At 51.3% G+C, this 15,536-nt stretch overlaps 1 protein-coding gene across 2 annotated transcripts in view; it reads left to right on the forward strand.

Annotated features, from left to right (window-relative positions):
- Positions 1–9,471, forward strand: part of gtf2h4 (general transcription factor IIH, polypeptide 4) — a 103,140-nt gene extending 93,669 nt beyond the window's left edge. For both annotated transcript variants that reach the window (XM_070861377.1, XM_070861376.1), the window contains exons 11-14: positions 958–1,088; positions 2,667–2,714; positions 7,861–7,939; positions 9,062–9,471. In XM_070861377.1, the coding sequence (XP_070717478.1) occupies positions 958–1,088; positions 2,667–2,714; positions 7,861–7,939; positions 9,062–9,231 (428 nt within the window). In that variant the 3' untranslated portion in view covers positions 9,232–9,471. The remainder of the gene's footprint in view (positions 1–957; positions 1,089–2,666; positions 2,715–7,860; positions 7,940–9,061) is intronic.
- Positions 9,472–15,536: the final 6,065 nt, after the last annotated feature.

Consider the following 15,536-nt stretch of genomic DNA (forward strand, 5'->3'; position numbering starts at 1 on the left):
CCATCTCTCCTCTCCTCCCCCCATCTCTCCTCTCCTCCCCCCCATCTCTCCTCTCCTCCCCCCCATCTCTCCTTCCCCCCCCCATCTCTCCTTCCCCCCCCCCATCTCTCCTTCCCCCCCCCATCTCTCCTTCCCCCCCCATCTCTCCTTCCCCCCCCCCCATCTCTCCTTCCCCCCCCATCTCTCCTTCCCCCCCCATCTCTCCTTCCCCCCCCATCTCTCCTTCCCCCCCCCATCTCTCCTTCCCCCCCCCCATCTCTCCTTCCCCCCCATCTCTCCTTCCCCCCCATCTCTCCTTCCCCCCCCCATCTCTCCTTCCCCCCCCATCTCTCCTTCCCCCCCCATCTCTCCTTCCCCCCCCATCTCTCCTTCCCCCCCATCTCTCCTTCCCCCCCCCATCTCTCCTTCCCCCCCCATCTCTCCTTCCCCCCCCATCTCTCCTTCCCCCCCCATCTCTCCTTCCCCCCCCATCTCTCCTTCCCCCCCCATCTCTCCTTCCCCCCCCCCCATCTCTCCTTCCCCCCCCATCTCTCCTTCCCCCCCCCATCTCTCCCTCCCTCCCCCCCATCTCTCCCTCCCTCCCCCCCCATCTCTCCCTCCCTCCCCCCCCATCTCTCCCTCCCTCCCCCCCATCTCTCCCTCCCTCCCCCCCCATCTCTCCCTCCCTCCCCCCCCATCTCTCCCTCCCTCCCCCCCCATCTCTCACTCCCTCCCCCCCCATCTCTCCTCCCCCTCCTCCTCCCCCCCCCCCTCTCTCCTCCTCCTGCCCTCCCTAATCCCTCCCCTCCGCTCCCCTCTCTCCCCTCCCCTCCCGTCTCTCCTTGTTTTGGGGCTTTCGATGTCCTGTTGCTGTGGATACTGCAGCCGAGCCCCTGTAATGGTATATTTGGGCCGTTGCCCGGGCGATGGTGAGACTAACTACAATGAAGGCCGTGTTCTGTCTGTTCCGGTTTCCAGATTCTGAACTCCAGCTGGCGCTCATCGCCCTTTTCTCGGAGATGCTGTACCGCTTTCCCAACCTGGTGGTGGCTCAGCTCAGCAGAGAGAGTGTTCAACAGTCCATCGCTAACGGAATCACTGCCGAACAGGTAACAGTGAGAGGGCCGCCGGCATCTCCTAATGGAGCCCTGTGCAGGGTGTGAAAGTGTAAGGGCCTGCTCCCTCCAGCAGTACACGCCCTTAGTCCAGACGGGTACACACAGGGCCCGAATGATACCCAGACAGGTACACACTTGACGCTTGTATACATACCTGGTGCCAGTACCCAGTGGACCCAGTCGAGCTCATGCCAGGCCTGGTCCACATGGGAACGGGACACATCTATGCTTGGGGTTGGTGTACACAGGAACTGGCCCCGTACATGCACCCAGGAACCAGAGAGGTCTACACTCAAATGTTGCACGTACTGGACCCAGACAGGTGTAGACCCAGAACAACAACAACAACAATAACCAAGGCGCTTCACAGGAGTGTCATAAAACAAAATTTGACACCGAGCCACATAAGGAGATTACAGAGATAGGGAGGGGCGAGGCCATGGAAGGATTTGGAAACAAAAATGAGAATTTTGAAATCGAGGCGTTACTCAACCGGGAACCAATGTCGGTCAGCGAGCACAGGGGTGACTTGGTGCGGGTTAGGACACAGGCCGCTGAATTTTGGATGACCTCAAGTTTCCGTAGGGCAGAATGTGGGAGGCCAGTCAGGAGTGCGTTGGAGTAGTAACAAAGGGCACGGATGGCACAGCAGACAACTCCCTGCTGTCCCAGGTTCTAGCGTGTAAGCAGTGTACGGAGATACCCTGGCGCACCGAGGGGATCTTAGCCAGTCTTTAATAATCGACGGCAAAGTCCTGGTAACTCTGCGGCGTCATGTGAATTGAGCCGAACCACCTCATGTCCTCCTGCTGGTGTTGAACAATTGCTCGTGGCCCGGATCTCTGTCGGATTCAAAGGGGTAAAGAAATGAACTGTGGGGCGCGGAGGCTGGGTCATTGAATATATTTAAGGCGGAGATAGGCCGATTTTTGAGCGATAAGCGAGTGAAGGGTTATGGGGAGCGGGCAGGGAAGTGGAGCTGAGTCCATGATCAGATCAGCCATGATCTCATTGAATGGCGGAGCAGGCTCGAGGGGCCTTATGGCCTACTCCTACTCCTGTTTCTTATGTGTTTGTCTAGCTTCCCTTTAAAGGTATCTATACTATTCGCCTCAACCACTCCTTGTGGTAGCAAGTACCACATTCTAACCATGAGACGGGCGAGTGAGGTGCTGCTGTCCTCCAGCCATCCCCCTCCCATGGAGTTTGGCCGCACGCTCATCCCAGCGACTGGTGCTACCACCAGGGGGCAGTGTGGCACCACCGCCTGGCCTCTGGGTACCGAGCACAGGAGATAATTGAATGACGGTGGGCTATACAGCACAGAAACACGCCAGTCCTCCCAACTGCTCCGTGCCGGTGTTTATGCTCCACATGAGCCTCCTCCCTCCCCTACTTCATCTCACTCCATCAGCATATCCTTCTATTCCTTTCTCCCTCATGTGTTTGTCCAGCTCACCTTTAAATGCATCTGTGCTATTCTCCGCACCCCCCGCCCCTCCAGCAGGATTGCAGTGTTCCCAACCTTCCCCTGTGTTAAATTAAGTCTGTGCTTTGTCCCCTCTGCAGATTATCCATTTCTTGCGGACGAGAGCCCACTCCGTGATGATGAAAGAGGTAAGTCTGCAAACATCTCACCCGGCGGGTCAGTAGCTACAGACGCCAGCCAGAGTGTGGTTCCAGGCCACAGCAGACGGGAAAGGATGAGACGTTAAACCGAGGCTTTGTCTGCTCCCTCAGGTGGACGCAACAAATCCCACGGCCACTATTGCGAAGAAGAGTCAGGGAGCTCTCCCCGGCGGCACTAACCAATATTTATCCCCCAATCGCCATCGCTTAAAAAGAACACTTGATCAGGTCATTTGCTGTTTGTGGAACAGTTTGCAAGACGTCACAGTTCCCCCCCCGAGTTAGGAGGTGTCAATTCAGCCAGTGCTCCTGATCACTATCCAGTTAACCCTGCACATCTCTAGGTCGGGGAAGGATGGGATCTAGTTTGTCTGCAATGTTCTCAGCAGTGGAATAGCATGCTGGTGTTCACGTGAAGATCGACAAGGGACAGAACCGTCCAAACCCACTCCCTCCACCACCGGCACACCGTGGCTGCAGTGTGCACCATCTACAAGATACACTGCAGCAACTCGCCAAGGCTTCTTCAGCAGCACCTCCCAAAGCCGCGCCCTCTACCACCTAGAAGGACCAGGGCAGCATGGGAATACCACCACCTCCACGCTCCCCTCCAAGTCACACACCATCCTGATGTGGAAATATATCGGCCGTTCCTTCATCGTCGCTGGATCACAATCCTGGAACTCCCTCCCTAACAGCAGCGTCTGAGCCCCTTCACCACACGGGACTGCAGCGGTTCAAGCCGGCGGCTCACCACCACCTTCTCAGGGGGCAGTGAGGGATGGACAATAAATGCCGGCCTTGGCCATATCCCGAGAATGAATTTAAATTAAATTAAGTTAACAACTTTCAAAGGGGAATTGGATAAATACTGGAAGGGGGAAAATCTACTGGGCTATAGGGAAGGGACTAATTGGATAGCTCTTTTAAAGAGCCGGCACAGGTCCGATGGGCCAAATGGCCTCCTGTGTTGTATCAATCTATAAGATACTGGCAGGGTTGTACAACTCACAACACAAGAGAGGAGGGAGAAAACTTGGAGAGGGGTGGGTGGGTTATATCTCATCCTCTTCCCCTTTGTTGCCTTCTCCCCACAGCACTGCTCTGTGGAGTGGCTTGAGCCACTGTGCCCCTCACTGTGTCTGCCCTTTGACCTGTGTCTTTTGAAGCCAGGCTACCGGCCTGATTGTGGTGCAAGAGCACCACCCGGTGGGCATGGGCAGTGTGACAGGAGAATCGGCCCAGCCAGCACTGCATTGCTGCCGGGGGGGGGGGGGACATTACCAGCAGTCGTTAGTGCCTGAAAGCTCTCGGCCTCCTGCCCCCCCCCCCCAGTGAAAAGTACACCAGGGAATAGAATCGTTGGCCTGTGCTGGGAAATGGCCAGGCAACTGGCGGTGGGAGGGAAGAGATTACATTTCAGCAAACAGAGACTCCCTCGCGTCCCCTCACGCAACCCACCATTACGGAGGGTTGGCTGGGTAGTGCTGGGTCGGAGGTCAGAATGTGTGGCGTCACATCCTCCTCCGAGTCGGAGCTCCGGCCTTCAGGTTCCCACTCCCGAGACCCACTTCCGTCGCCCGTCCGCTGTGGCTCTGACCCCGCCCCAAATCCCGGAGTTCGGGATCTCCGATCGAATGCAGGCCCTGCCCCACCCCTCACCGTTTCCAGGGTGACCAGCGGCGGGGGAGGGGGGGGGGGGGAGGGGTGTCTGCCCTGGCAGGGGGTCCTGGTGGAGCAATTTCCCACCTCGCCACATGGCCAGCCATTCCGCTCGAAGAAGTCTCCAAATAAACTCGTTTAAAAACACTAGAAATTCTCAGTTGCCGCTTTCCGATCCATTGTTGCCTTCTCACTCCTACGATCTACTTAAATCGTGGAACTGTAGACGTTTGCGGCACCGAGGGAGGCCATTCAGCGCATAATGTCTGCAGGCTCTTTGCAAGTGCACTTCAAAGTATCTCCCACCTACCTCGCTCCGTCTCCCCATAGCCCTCTTGTCTTCCTCTGCTTCAAATATTAATGCGCATTTCCTTCAAAAGATGCTAGGGTCCCTTCCTCAACCACTCTCTGTAGCAAAGCATCCTGTGCTCCAACAAAACTGGGAAATTTTAGCTCTGAGGAAAAGTTTGGCGATGCTGGGTATGTTTTATTTGGAACAGAGGAGGCTGGGAGACCTGATTGAGGTGTATAAAATTATGAAGGGCCTTGATAGAGTGGATAGGAAGGACCTATATTTCCCTTGGCAGAGGGGTCAACAACCAGGGGGCATAGATTTAAACTAATTGGGGGGAGGTTTAGAGGGGATTTGAGGGGAAACTTCTTCACCCAGAGGGTGGTGAGGGTCTGGAACTCACTGCCTGAAAAGATGGTAGAGGCAGAAACCCTCACCACATTTAAAAAGTACCTGGATGTGCTCTTAAAGTGTCGTAACCTGCAGGGTTACAGACCAAGAGCTGGAAAGTGGGATTAGGCTGGGTAGCTGTTGGTTAACTGGTGCGGACACAATGGGCCAAAATGGCCTCCTTCCGTACCGTAAATTTCTATGATTCTATGAAAACAAATTTCTGATCTCTTGGTGACATTTTGATGTTACATAGAATTACATCGAATATACAGCACAGAAACAGGCCATTCGGCTCAACTGGTCTGCGCTTAAAGGCTAAAACATCTTCACCCAGAGAGTGGTGAGAATGTGGAACTTGCTACCACAAAGGAGTCATCGAGGCGAATTGCCGAGACGTATTTAAGGGGAAGCGCGATGAGCACACGAGGGAGAAAGGGATGGAAGGCTACGTTAATGGGGCGAGATGTAGGGAGGATGGGAGGAGGCCCGTGCGGAGCAGGTACAAAGGCACAGACCTGTTGAGCCGAGTGGCCTGTTTCTGTGCAGTAAATAAGATGCAAGACGCAACGAGAAATAAACTGGGAGGTTACAGGAATAGCTGGAGAGAGCTGTCAAACCAGCCAGATCAAAGGCATGATGCTGGCTCCGATATGGAGCTGCCCAGGGCCCTCAATATCTAATCCAGGTCTCGCCAGGCCCCAGATCTTCACACCCTCTCTGATTTCCACAATGGCGTGGGTTTTTGCAGATCTCTTGCCCTGCTCCCCCGCAGGGAAGACCGCTTCTATCGCAGCTCCTCGCCATTCAGAAACATTCACTTACTTATATTGTAAGTGAAGTCATATAGTTGGTTGGGGTGGGGGGGGGAGTGTACATAGAAGAAAGACTTGGATTTATATAGCGCCTTTAACAGCCACTAGACGTCTTCACCCAGAGAGTGATGAACCTGTGGAATTCTCTACCACAGAAAGTTGTTGAGGCCAATTCATTAAATATATTCAAAAAGGAGTTAGATGTAGTCCTTACTACTCGGGGGATCAAGGGGTATGGTGAGAAAGCAGGAATGGGGTACTGAAGTTGCATGTTCAGCCATGAACTCATTGAATGGTGGTGCAGGCTAGAAGGGCCGAATGGCCTACTCCTGCACCTATTTTCAATGTTTCTCTGTTTCTATGTCTCAAAGCGCTTTACAGCCAATGAAGTACTTTTGGGGTGTAGTCACTGTTGTAATGTGGGAAACGCGGCAGCCAATTTGCACACAGCAAGCTCCCACAAACAGCAATGTGATAATGACCAGATAATCTTTTTATGTTGATTGAGGAATAAATATTGGCCCAGGATGCCGGGAATAACTCCACCTGCTCTTCTTCGAAATAGTGCCTTGGGATCTTTTACATCCGCTTGAGCAAGCAGACGGGGCCTCGGTTTAACGTCCCATCCGAAAGACGGATCAAAATAGTTGAATTTGACATCAAAATGCTTCTGACACTGGGTTTTGTCTTTAAATACAATCTCAGCAACAGACAATTTTAAATGGTGCGCCGTATGAAAGCTCGGGTGTGTTTTGCCAAGTGGCCGATCTAAACTCGCCCGCAGTGAGTGCGACTCATTGGGTAAATAGAGACCCTCACCGTTTTCCCTTTTGGATAAATCATGTTCCCGCGCCACGTGATGATGTACATTTGTGCATCTCGATGGCTAAATAAAAACCATGTGACCGTTTGGAGAGCAAGTGGCAGTCTCTGCCGGATATGTGGGCCACCTGAGCTTTTGGTGAGTAAATAGTGCCTTTATATAGCGCCTTTAACAACCACCGGACGTCTCGGAGCGCTTTACAGCCAATGAAGTATTTTTGGAGTGTAGACACTGTTGTAATGTGGGAAACGCGACAGTCAATTTGCGCACAGCAAGCTCCCACAAACAGCAATGTGATAATGACCAGATAATCTGTTTTTGTTATGTTGATTTGAGGGATAAATATTGGCCCCAGGACACCGGGGATAACTCCCCTGGCTCTTCTTTAAAATAGTGACGTGGGGTCTTTTACGTCCACCTGAGGGAGCAGACGGGGCCTCGGTTTAACGTCTCATCTGAAAGACAGTGGGGTCAGTGGCTGAATAATGTCCCTGAGCAGTCCAGTGCCTACTGCTGAATGGCCCCTACCCCTCCTTGCAGTTATATCTTTAATGTGCTTTTCACCTAATCTTGTGGCACAGAAGGAGGCCATTCAGCCCATCGTGCCTGTACTGGCTCTTGGGTAAAGCTAAGCCAATTAGTCCCACTACCCTGCTCTTTCCCCATAGCCCAACAAATTTTTCTTTTTTAAGTATTTATCCATTTCCCCTTTGAAAGTTACTGTTGAATCTGCTTCCACCGCCCTTTCAGGCAGCGCATTGCACACCATAACTCGCTGTGTTCAAAAACATTTCCTCATCTCACCCTCTGGTTCTTTCGCCAATCACTCTAAATCTCTGTCCTTTGGTTACTGACCCTCCCGCCACTGGAAACACTTTCTATCCACTCCATCAAAACTTCTCATGATTTTGAACCCCTCCATCAAATCTCCTCTCAACCTTCTCTGCTCTCAGGAGAACAACCCCAGCTTCTCCAGTCTCTCTAAGTAACTGAAGTCCCTCATCCCTGGGAACCATTCACGTAAATCCCCTCTGCACCCTCCCCAAGGCCTTCACCACCTTCCTACGGTACAGTGCCCAGAATTGGACACAATACTCCAGTTGAGGCCTGACTAGTGATTTATACAGGTGTCGCTTTTTGCACCTTTTGCAGAATCCAGTGCTGCCTCCAACAATCACCGATCAGATCCGACTCTGGGAGCTGGAGAGAGACCGTCTGAAATTCACAGAAGGTAGGTCCCAGTTTCCTTCAGTCATGTTGGGAGAGTGGGAAATGGGGAGAAGGGGGCACACTGCGGGGGGGGGGGGATTCGAAGGATGCAGTGGGGTGCACAGTGTGTACCCAGGCAATCCGAGGTATACAGCGGGCATCGGGGGTACATAGGCGATACAGGGGTAGGGCCACACAGGGCACATCGAGAATCGGGTACACGGATAAGGGAATACACAGCAGGAATCGGGGGTTACTCAAGGGACAGAGGGATACACTGGGCATAGGTGGTGGATGAGGGGAAACAGTGTGGGTCAGGAGTGCACAGAAGGGGTAGGAATACATTGGTCATTGGGGTACATGCGGGATCAGGGGGTATACAGTGTGGGTCAGGAGTACACAGAAGGGGTAGGAATACATTGGTCATTGGGGTACATGCGGGATCAGGGATATACAGTGTGGGTCAGAGGTGCACAGAAGGAGTAGGAATACATTGGTCATTAGGGTACATGCAGGATCAGGGATATACAGTGTGGGTCAGAGGTGCACAGGAGGAGTAGGAATACATTGGTCATTGGGGTACATGCAGGATCAGGGGTTTCCAGTGTGGGTCAGGAGTGCACAGAAGGCCGGGGGATTGTAGCGCACACAATTAAGATGATGATGGGGTGGGGAGGGGGAACCTTGACATCAGAAGTGCCCAGATCATCAGGAAAAGACAGCAGGGGTCTGACTTATACGGAGCGTAGGGGAGACGCACAGTTCTATAACTGGCCAACACCCAACGCTTGTCGAAGTCAGTGTGTTGTAAGATCTCTCCTCGCAGAGTTTAAGAATAAGGGGCCGCCCATTTAAAACTGAGATGAGGAGGAATTTCTTCTCAGAGGGTTGTAAATCTGTGGGATTCTCTGCCCCAGAGAGCTGTGGGGGCTGGGTCATTGAATATATTTCAGGCGGAGATAGATAGATTTTTGAGCGATAAGGAAGCAAAGGGTTTTGGGGAGTGGAGCGGAGCCCATGATCAGATCAGCCATGATCTTATTGAATGGCGGAGCAGGTTCGAGGGGCCTTATGGCCTACTCCTGCTCCTATTTCTTAGCTTCCAATGTTGATTCTTTCCCCCTCCTCCCCTTTCACTCTACAGGTGTGTTGTACAACCAGTTTCTCTCTCAGGTGGATTTTGAGCTCCTCCGGAACTACGCCCGGGATCTGGGGGTACTGGTGTGGGAGAATCCCTCCAAGAGACTGATGGTGGTGACTCCAGGCGGCCATCCTGATGTCAAGCGCTTCTGGAAGAGGCAGAAGCACAGCTGACGAGCCGGGAGGGGGACAGGAGGCTAGCTTCCCCAAGGATCGGGCCACCCCAGGCAATGCTGGGCAGAGACCACGATCCCGCACTGCCAACCGAACTGATCCAGGATCAGGACAAATAACTGCGTGTGGCCAGCAACACCAACACGGGCCTGGTCGCACAAGAGCCTGTTTGCTGTTTCTATGTGTGTTTTGCTGTTTTCTGAATTAAAAAGGTGAAGGAGGAAAGCTCTTTATACAAAATTGACAGAAAAGAGGATACATAAATTGTTTGTGTGGTTGATAATGAGGAAGAAAGCTGCAGACTGCAGGAAGATATCGATGGACTGGTCAGGTGGGCAGAACAGCGGCAAATGGAATTCAATCCTGAGAAGTGTGAGGTAATGCATTTGGGGAGGGCTAATGAGGCAAGGGAATACACATTAAATGATGGGTCACTGAGAAGTGTCGAGGAACAAAGTTACCTTAGAGTGCATGTCCACAGATCCCTGAAGGTCGCAGGCCAGGTAGATAAGGTGGTGAAGAAGGCATATGGAACACTTGCCTTTATTAGCTGAGGCATAGAATACAAGAGCAGGATGGTTATGCTTGAACTGTATAAAACACTAGTTAGGCCACAGCTAGAGTACTGTGTGCAGTTCTGCTCACCGCAGGAAAGATGTGATTGCACTGGAGAGGGTACAGAGGAGATTTACGAGGATGTTGCCTGGACTGGAGAATTTTAGCTATGAAGAAAGGTTGGATAGGCTGGGTTAGTTTTCTTTGGCCCAGAGGAGGTTGAGGGGTACAAAATTGAGGGGGCCAAGATAGATTGGTACAGGAAGGACCTATTTCCCTTAAAAGAGGTGTCGACAACCAGGGGGCATTGATTTAAAGTAATTGGTAAAAGATTTAGAGGAGATGAAGAAATAAATTTTCACCCAGAGGGTGGTGGGGGTCTGGAACTCACTGCCTGAAAGGGTGGTAGAGGCAGAAACCCTCATCACATTTAAAAAATACTTGGATATGCTCTTGAAATGCCATAAACCACAGGGCTACGGACCAAGAGCTGGAAGGTGGGATTAGGCTGGAGAGCTCTTGGTTGGCCGGTGCGGGCATGATGGGCCGAATGGCCGCCTCCTTCTGTGTCGTGAGTTTTCTATGATTCATTAGAAAAAACACAAGTGCTGTATAACACCCACGAGGTCAGACACACGAATGGTGGGGTGGGAGTGGGGGGATGTTTCAGGAGAAAAAGAATCAGCTTATTTTGTCGCTAGGGATTGGAGGTGGGCAAGGTCGACCAATCGGATCAATCGCAGGGCAGACAAGAACCAATCGGATCAAACGCAGGGCAGACTGTGACCAGTAAAACTAGACTGGTTGAAGAACGGATCTTGAGGCCCTCAGAACCAGTCTTGTTGCTTTCTGCTGCTGATGGCTGAGTGAACTTGAGGGCGAAATTATTTAAGTTGAGCTGCTGGTTTCTGATACTCACAGTAGCGGGTGTGTTTATTGGTATTTGTCCTGCCCCTCACCCCCCACCCCAAATTATGCATTAATAGTCTTGCGTAAACGATGATTGAAACTGCCTCTGTAAAGATTAGTTATGAGAATTTTAAATGATATACTTATCTGACACACTGTAACTGCAGCCCACAAAAAACTTGCATTTATATAGCGCCTTTTAACGTAGTAAAAAATCCCAAGGCACTTCACAGGAGCGTCATAAAACAAAATTTGACACCGAGCCACATAAGGAGAAATTAGGGCAGGTGACCAAAAGCTTGGTCAAAGAGGTAGGTTTTAAGGAGTGTCCTAAAGGAGGAAAGAGAAGCGGAGAGGTTTCGGGAGGGAGTTTCAGAGCTCGAAGCCCGGGCACTGCCACCGATGGTGGAGCGATTATAATCAGGGATGCTCAAGGGGACAGAATTAGAGGAGCGCAGACATCTCGGGGATTGTGGGGCTGGAAGAGATTACAGAGATGGGGGGGGCGAGGCCACAAAAGGATTTGAAAACAAGTAAAGGATTTTAAATTTGAGGCGTTGATGGACAAGGAGACAATTCAGTGAGCACACAGGTGGGTGAATGAAACTTGGTGCGAGTTAGGATATGGGTAGCAGAATTTTGTATAAGCTCAAGTTAATAGAGGGTGGAAGATGGGAGGCAAGCCAGGGGAACATTGGGATAGTCAAGTCTCGAGCTGACAAAGGCATGGATGAGGGGTATCAGCAGCCAATGGGCTGAGGCAAGGGGCAGAGACGGGCGATGCTGCAGAGGTGGAAGCAGGCGGACTTGGTGATGGAGAGGATGTGAAGTCGGAAGCTCAGCTCGGGGTCAAATGGGAGATCGAGGTTGTGAACAGTCTGGTTCAGCCTCATGCAGTGGCCGGGGAGAGGGATGGGATCGGTGGCTCGGGAACGCAGTTTGTGGCGGGGACCGAAGCCAATGGCTTCAGTCTTCCCAATATTTAATTGGAGGAAATTTCTGCTGTCGGACCAGTAGTGTGACAAATCCCGAGGCAGTGGAGGGGGTTGAGAGAGTTGGTGGTGATTAGAGTTGGGCGTTGTCAGCATACATGTAGAACCTGATGTGTTTGAATGTCGCCGAGGGGCAGCATGTCGAAGAGAAATAGGAGGGGGCCAAGAATAATCTTTGGAGGACTCCAGAGGTAAAGATACGAGAGCGGGAAGCCATTAGAATCATAGAATGGGTACAGCGGGGAAGGCAGCCATTCGGCCCATCAAGCCCATGCCAACTCTCAGCTAGGCCCACTCCCCTGCAATTTTTTTTCCTTCAGATACTTATCCAGTTCCTTTTTGAAAGATAAGACCCTTTCAGGCCGTGCATTCCAGAACCTAACCACTCACTGCGTTAAATAAGCTTTTTCTTACGTGGCCTTTGGTTCTTTTGCCAATCACCTTAAATGTGTGTCCTCTGGTTCTCGACCCTTCTGCCAATGGGAACAGTTTCTCTCCATTGACTCTGTCCAGACCCCTCAGGATTTTAAACACATTTATCAAATCTCCTCTCAACCTTCTCTACTCCAAAGAGAACAACCCCAGCTTCTCCAGTCTATCAACCTAACTGAAGACCCTTATCCCTGGAATCTTTCTCGTATATCTGTTCTGCACTGTCTCCAAGGTCTTCACATCCTTCCTAAAAATGCGGTGCCCAGAATTGGACACAGTACTCCAGTTGAGGCCGAACCAGTGTTTTACACAGGTTCATCATCATTTCCACTTTTGTACACTCATACCTCTATTTATAAACCTCAGGATCCCATAAGCCTTTTAAATCGCTTTCTCCACCTGCCCTGCCACTTTCAACAATTTATGCACACATACCCCTAGGTCTCTCGGTTCGTGCACCCCTTTAGGATTGTACCCTTTAGTTTATATTTCCTCACATCATTCTTTCTGCCAAAATGTATCACTTCACACTTTTCTGAGTTAAATTTCATCTGCTCCGTGTCCACCCATTCCACCAGCCTCTCTATGTCCTCTTGAAGTCTATCACTATCCTCCTCACTATACTTCCAAGTTTTGTGTCATCTGCGCATTTTGAAATTGTGCCCTGTACACTCGCATCCAAATCATTAATATATATCAAGAAAAGCAGTGGTCCTCGTACCGACCCCTGGGGAACCACTGTATATCTTCCTCCCAGTCCATTCACCACTACTCTCTGTTTCTAGTCACTTAGCCAATTTCATATCCATGCTGCCACTGCCCCTTTTATTCTATGCACTTCAGCTTTGTTTTCAAGCCTATTGTGTGGCACTTTATCAAATGCCTTTTGGAAATCCGTGTACACCACATCAATCCTCTCTGTTACCTCATCAAAAAATTCGATCAAGTTGGTTAAACACGATTTGCCTTCAACAAATCCGTGCTGGCTTTCCTTAATTAATCCACAACTATCCAAGTGACTGTTAATTCTGACCCTGATCAGTGTTTCTATAAGCTTCCCCACGACTGAGGATAAACTGACTGGCCTGTCGTTGCTGAGTTTATCTCTGCACCCTATTTTGAACAATGGTGCAACATTTGCAATTCTCCAGTCCTTTGGTGTCTATGGAGGATTAGAATATTATGGTCAGTACCTCCGCGATTTCCGCCCTCAAAGCAGAACGGAACCGGGTGAAGGCAGTCCCAACCAGCTGGACAACGGAGGAGAGGCGTTGGAGGAGGATGGAGACAGATCGAGTAGGATGAGGAAGGAGAGTTTACCATGGTCACCGTCATGTAGGGGCCGGTTTTCATCAAGGCCTTCGGCCCGCCGAGGTACCGGACGGTACTTTGGGCGGGATGTTCATGGCCGAGGTCGCTCAAAGGTCGGCGGGCGGCAAGTGGACGACCTTCGCCGCCAATCTGGGTGGCAGCAGCGGGCGGGAGCTCTCATTCTCGGCGGCAGAGGCGCTTGCCGCCCAAGTGCTGTCGAGGATGGAGTCGGGTCCACCGAGGGTCGAAGACATGAAAAGAATCATCAGGAAAAAAATTTTTTAAACTATCAAAAGACCTTCAGGGGACCCCATGCAGGTAAGTCGCTGTTGAAATGTTTTTTTTAAATGTTCACTCACCTTTTTTTCAGGTTCTTCAAACTTGCCATCGGGGACAGACCAGCCTCCTCGTAATGGTCCACCTCCGTTCTGCCGCCGACTCCCGCCTGCAGGAATCTGGGAGCTCAGCGGGCGGGAGGTCAGTTGTGCCACTCGGCGGCCCGCTGACCTCAGCGGGCGGTTCCCAGCGGCTCTCCCCTCCCGCCCGCCCGCCCGCTACAGGCCACTTCGAAAGTGGCACTGTGAGGATCTTCAGGGCGAATGTCGGCGGCAGCGGCCAATGAGGTGACTAATTTTGGCCCTATAGGATGTGACATAGGTGATAAAGGCCATTTCAGTAAAAGTACTATAGCTGGGGCAGAAACTTGAATGGAGAGGTTCAAACATGGAGTTGTGGGAAAGATGTGCACGGATTTGGGAGCTAACATAGAAATCTACAGCGCAGAAGGAGGCCATTTCGGCCCATCGTGTCCGCGTCAGCCGACAAAGAGCCGCACGGCCCTCGGTCAGCAGCCCTAAAGGTTACATATAAACCTGCGAACAATGAACAATGACGGAAAGGCAAAGAGCAACCAGTCCGCCTCACACATCTGCGACACCCCTTACACTGAAACCTTCTACACTCCACCCCAACCGGAGCCATGGTGATTTGCTGGAAGAGGCAAAAACCAGATTAAAAACCCAGGCCAATTTAGGGAGAAAAGAAATCTGGGAAAATTCCTCTTCGACCCATCCAGGCAATCGAAACTAGTCCAGGAGATCACCCTGGCCATATTCAGTTCCCTGCAGTACTTGTCATTATATCGGCGCCTGCCAACAAGAGGTCCTCCAGTCTAATCCCAATGACCAGCTCTAGGTCCGTAACCCTGCAGGTTACGGCACTTTAAGTGCCCATCCAACCATCTCTTGAAAGTGGTAAGTGGTGAGGGTTTCTGCATCCACCATGCTTCCAGGCAGTGAGTTCCAGATCCCCACAACCCTCTGCATAAAGAAGCCCCCCCTCAAATCCCCTCTAAACCTTCCACCAACCACCTTAAACTATGCCCCCTCGTAATAGACCCCTCCATCAATAAAAATAGGCCCTTACTATGCACTATGTCCAGGCCCCTCAATATTTTGTACACCTCAATGAGGTCTCCTCTCAACCTCCTCTGTTCCACTGAGAACAAACCCAGCCTGTCCAATATGTCCCCATAACTAAGATTCTCCATCCCAGGCAGCATCGTAGTAACTCTCTGCACACTCTCTCATGCAATCATGTCCTTCCTATAATACGGCGACCAGAACTGCACACAGTACTCCAGCTGTGGCCTAACCAAAGTATTATACAATTTAAGCATAACCTCCCTGCTCTTATATTCTATGCCTTGGCCAATAAAGGCAAGCATTCCATATGCCTTCTTAACCACCTTATCCACCTGGCCTGCTAATTTCAGGGATCTGTGGACAAGCACTTCAAGGTCCCAAAAAGAGTTCTGTGGACAAGCACTTCAAGGTCTCTTTGTTCATCTACACTATTAAGTGGCCTATCGCTTAATGTTTATACCCTTTCCTTATTAGCCCTCCCAATCACCTCACACTTCTCTGAACTAAATTGCATTTGCCTCTGCTTTACCCACCCTCACGGCAAACGAACCAAAGGTGGGCAGCGGAAACGCTAAAAGGACACCCTCAAAGCCTCCTTGATAAAGTGCGACATCCCCACTGACACCTGGGAGTTCCTGGCCCAAGACCGCCCTAAATGGAGGAAATGCATCCGAGAAGGCAC

Source organism: Pristiophorus japonicus, chromosome 19 (genome assembly GCF_044704955.1).
Source record: "Pristiophorus japonicus isolate sPriJap1 chromosome 19, sPriJap1.hap1, whole genome shotgun sequence".
Lineage (NCBI taxonomy): Eukaryota > Metazoa > Chordata > Chondrichthyes > Pristiophoridae > Pristiophorus > Pristiophorus japonicus.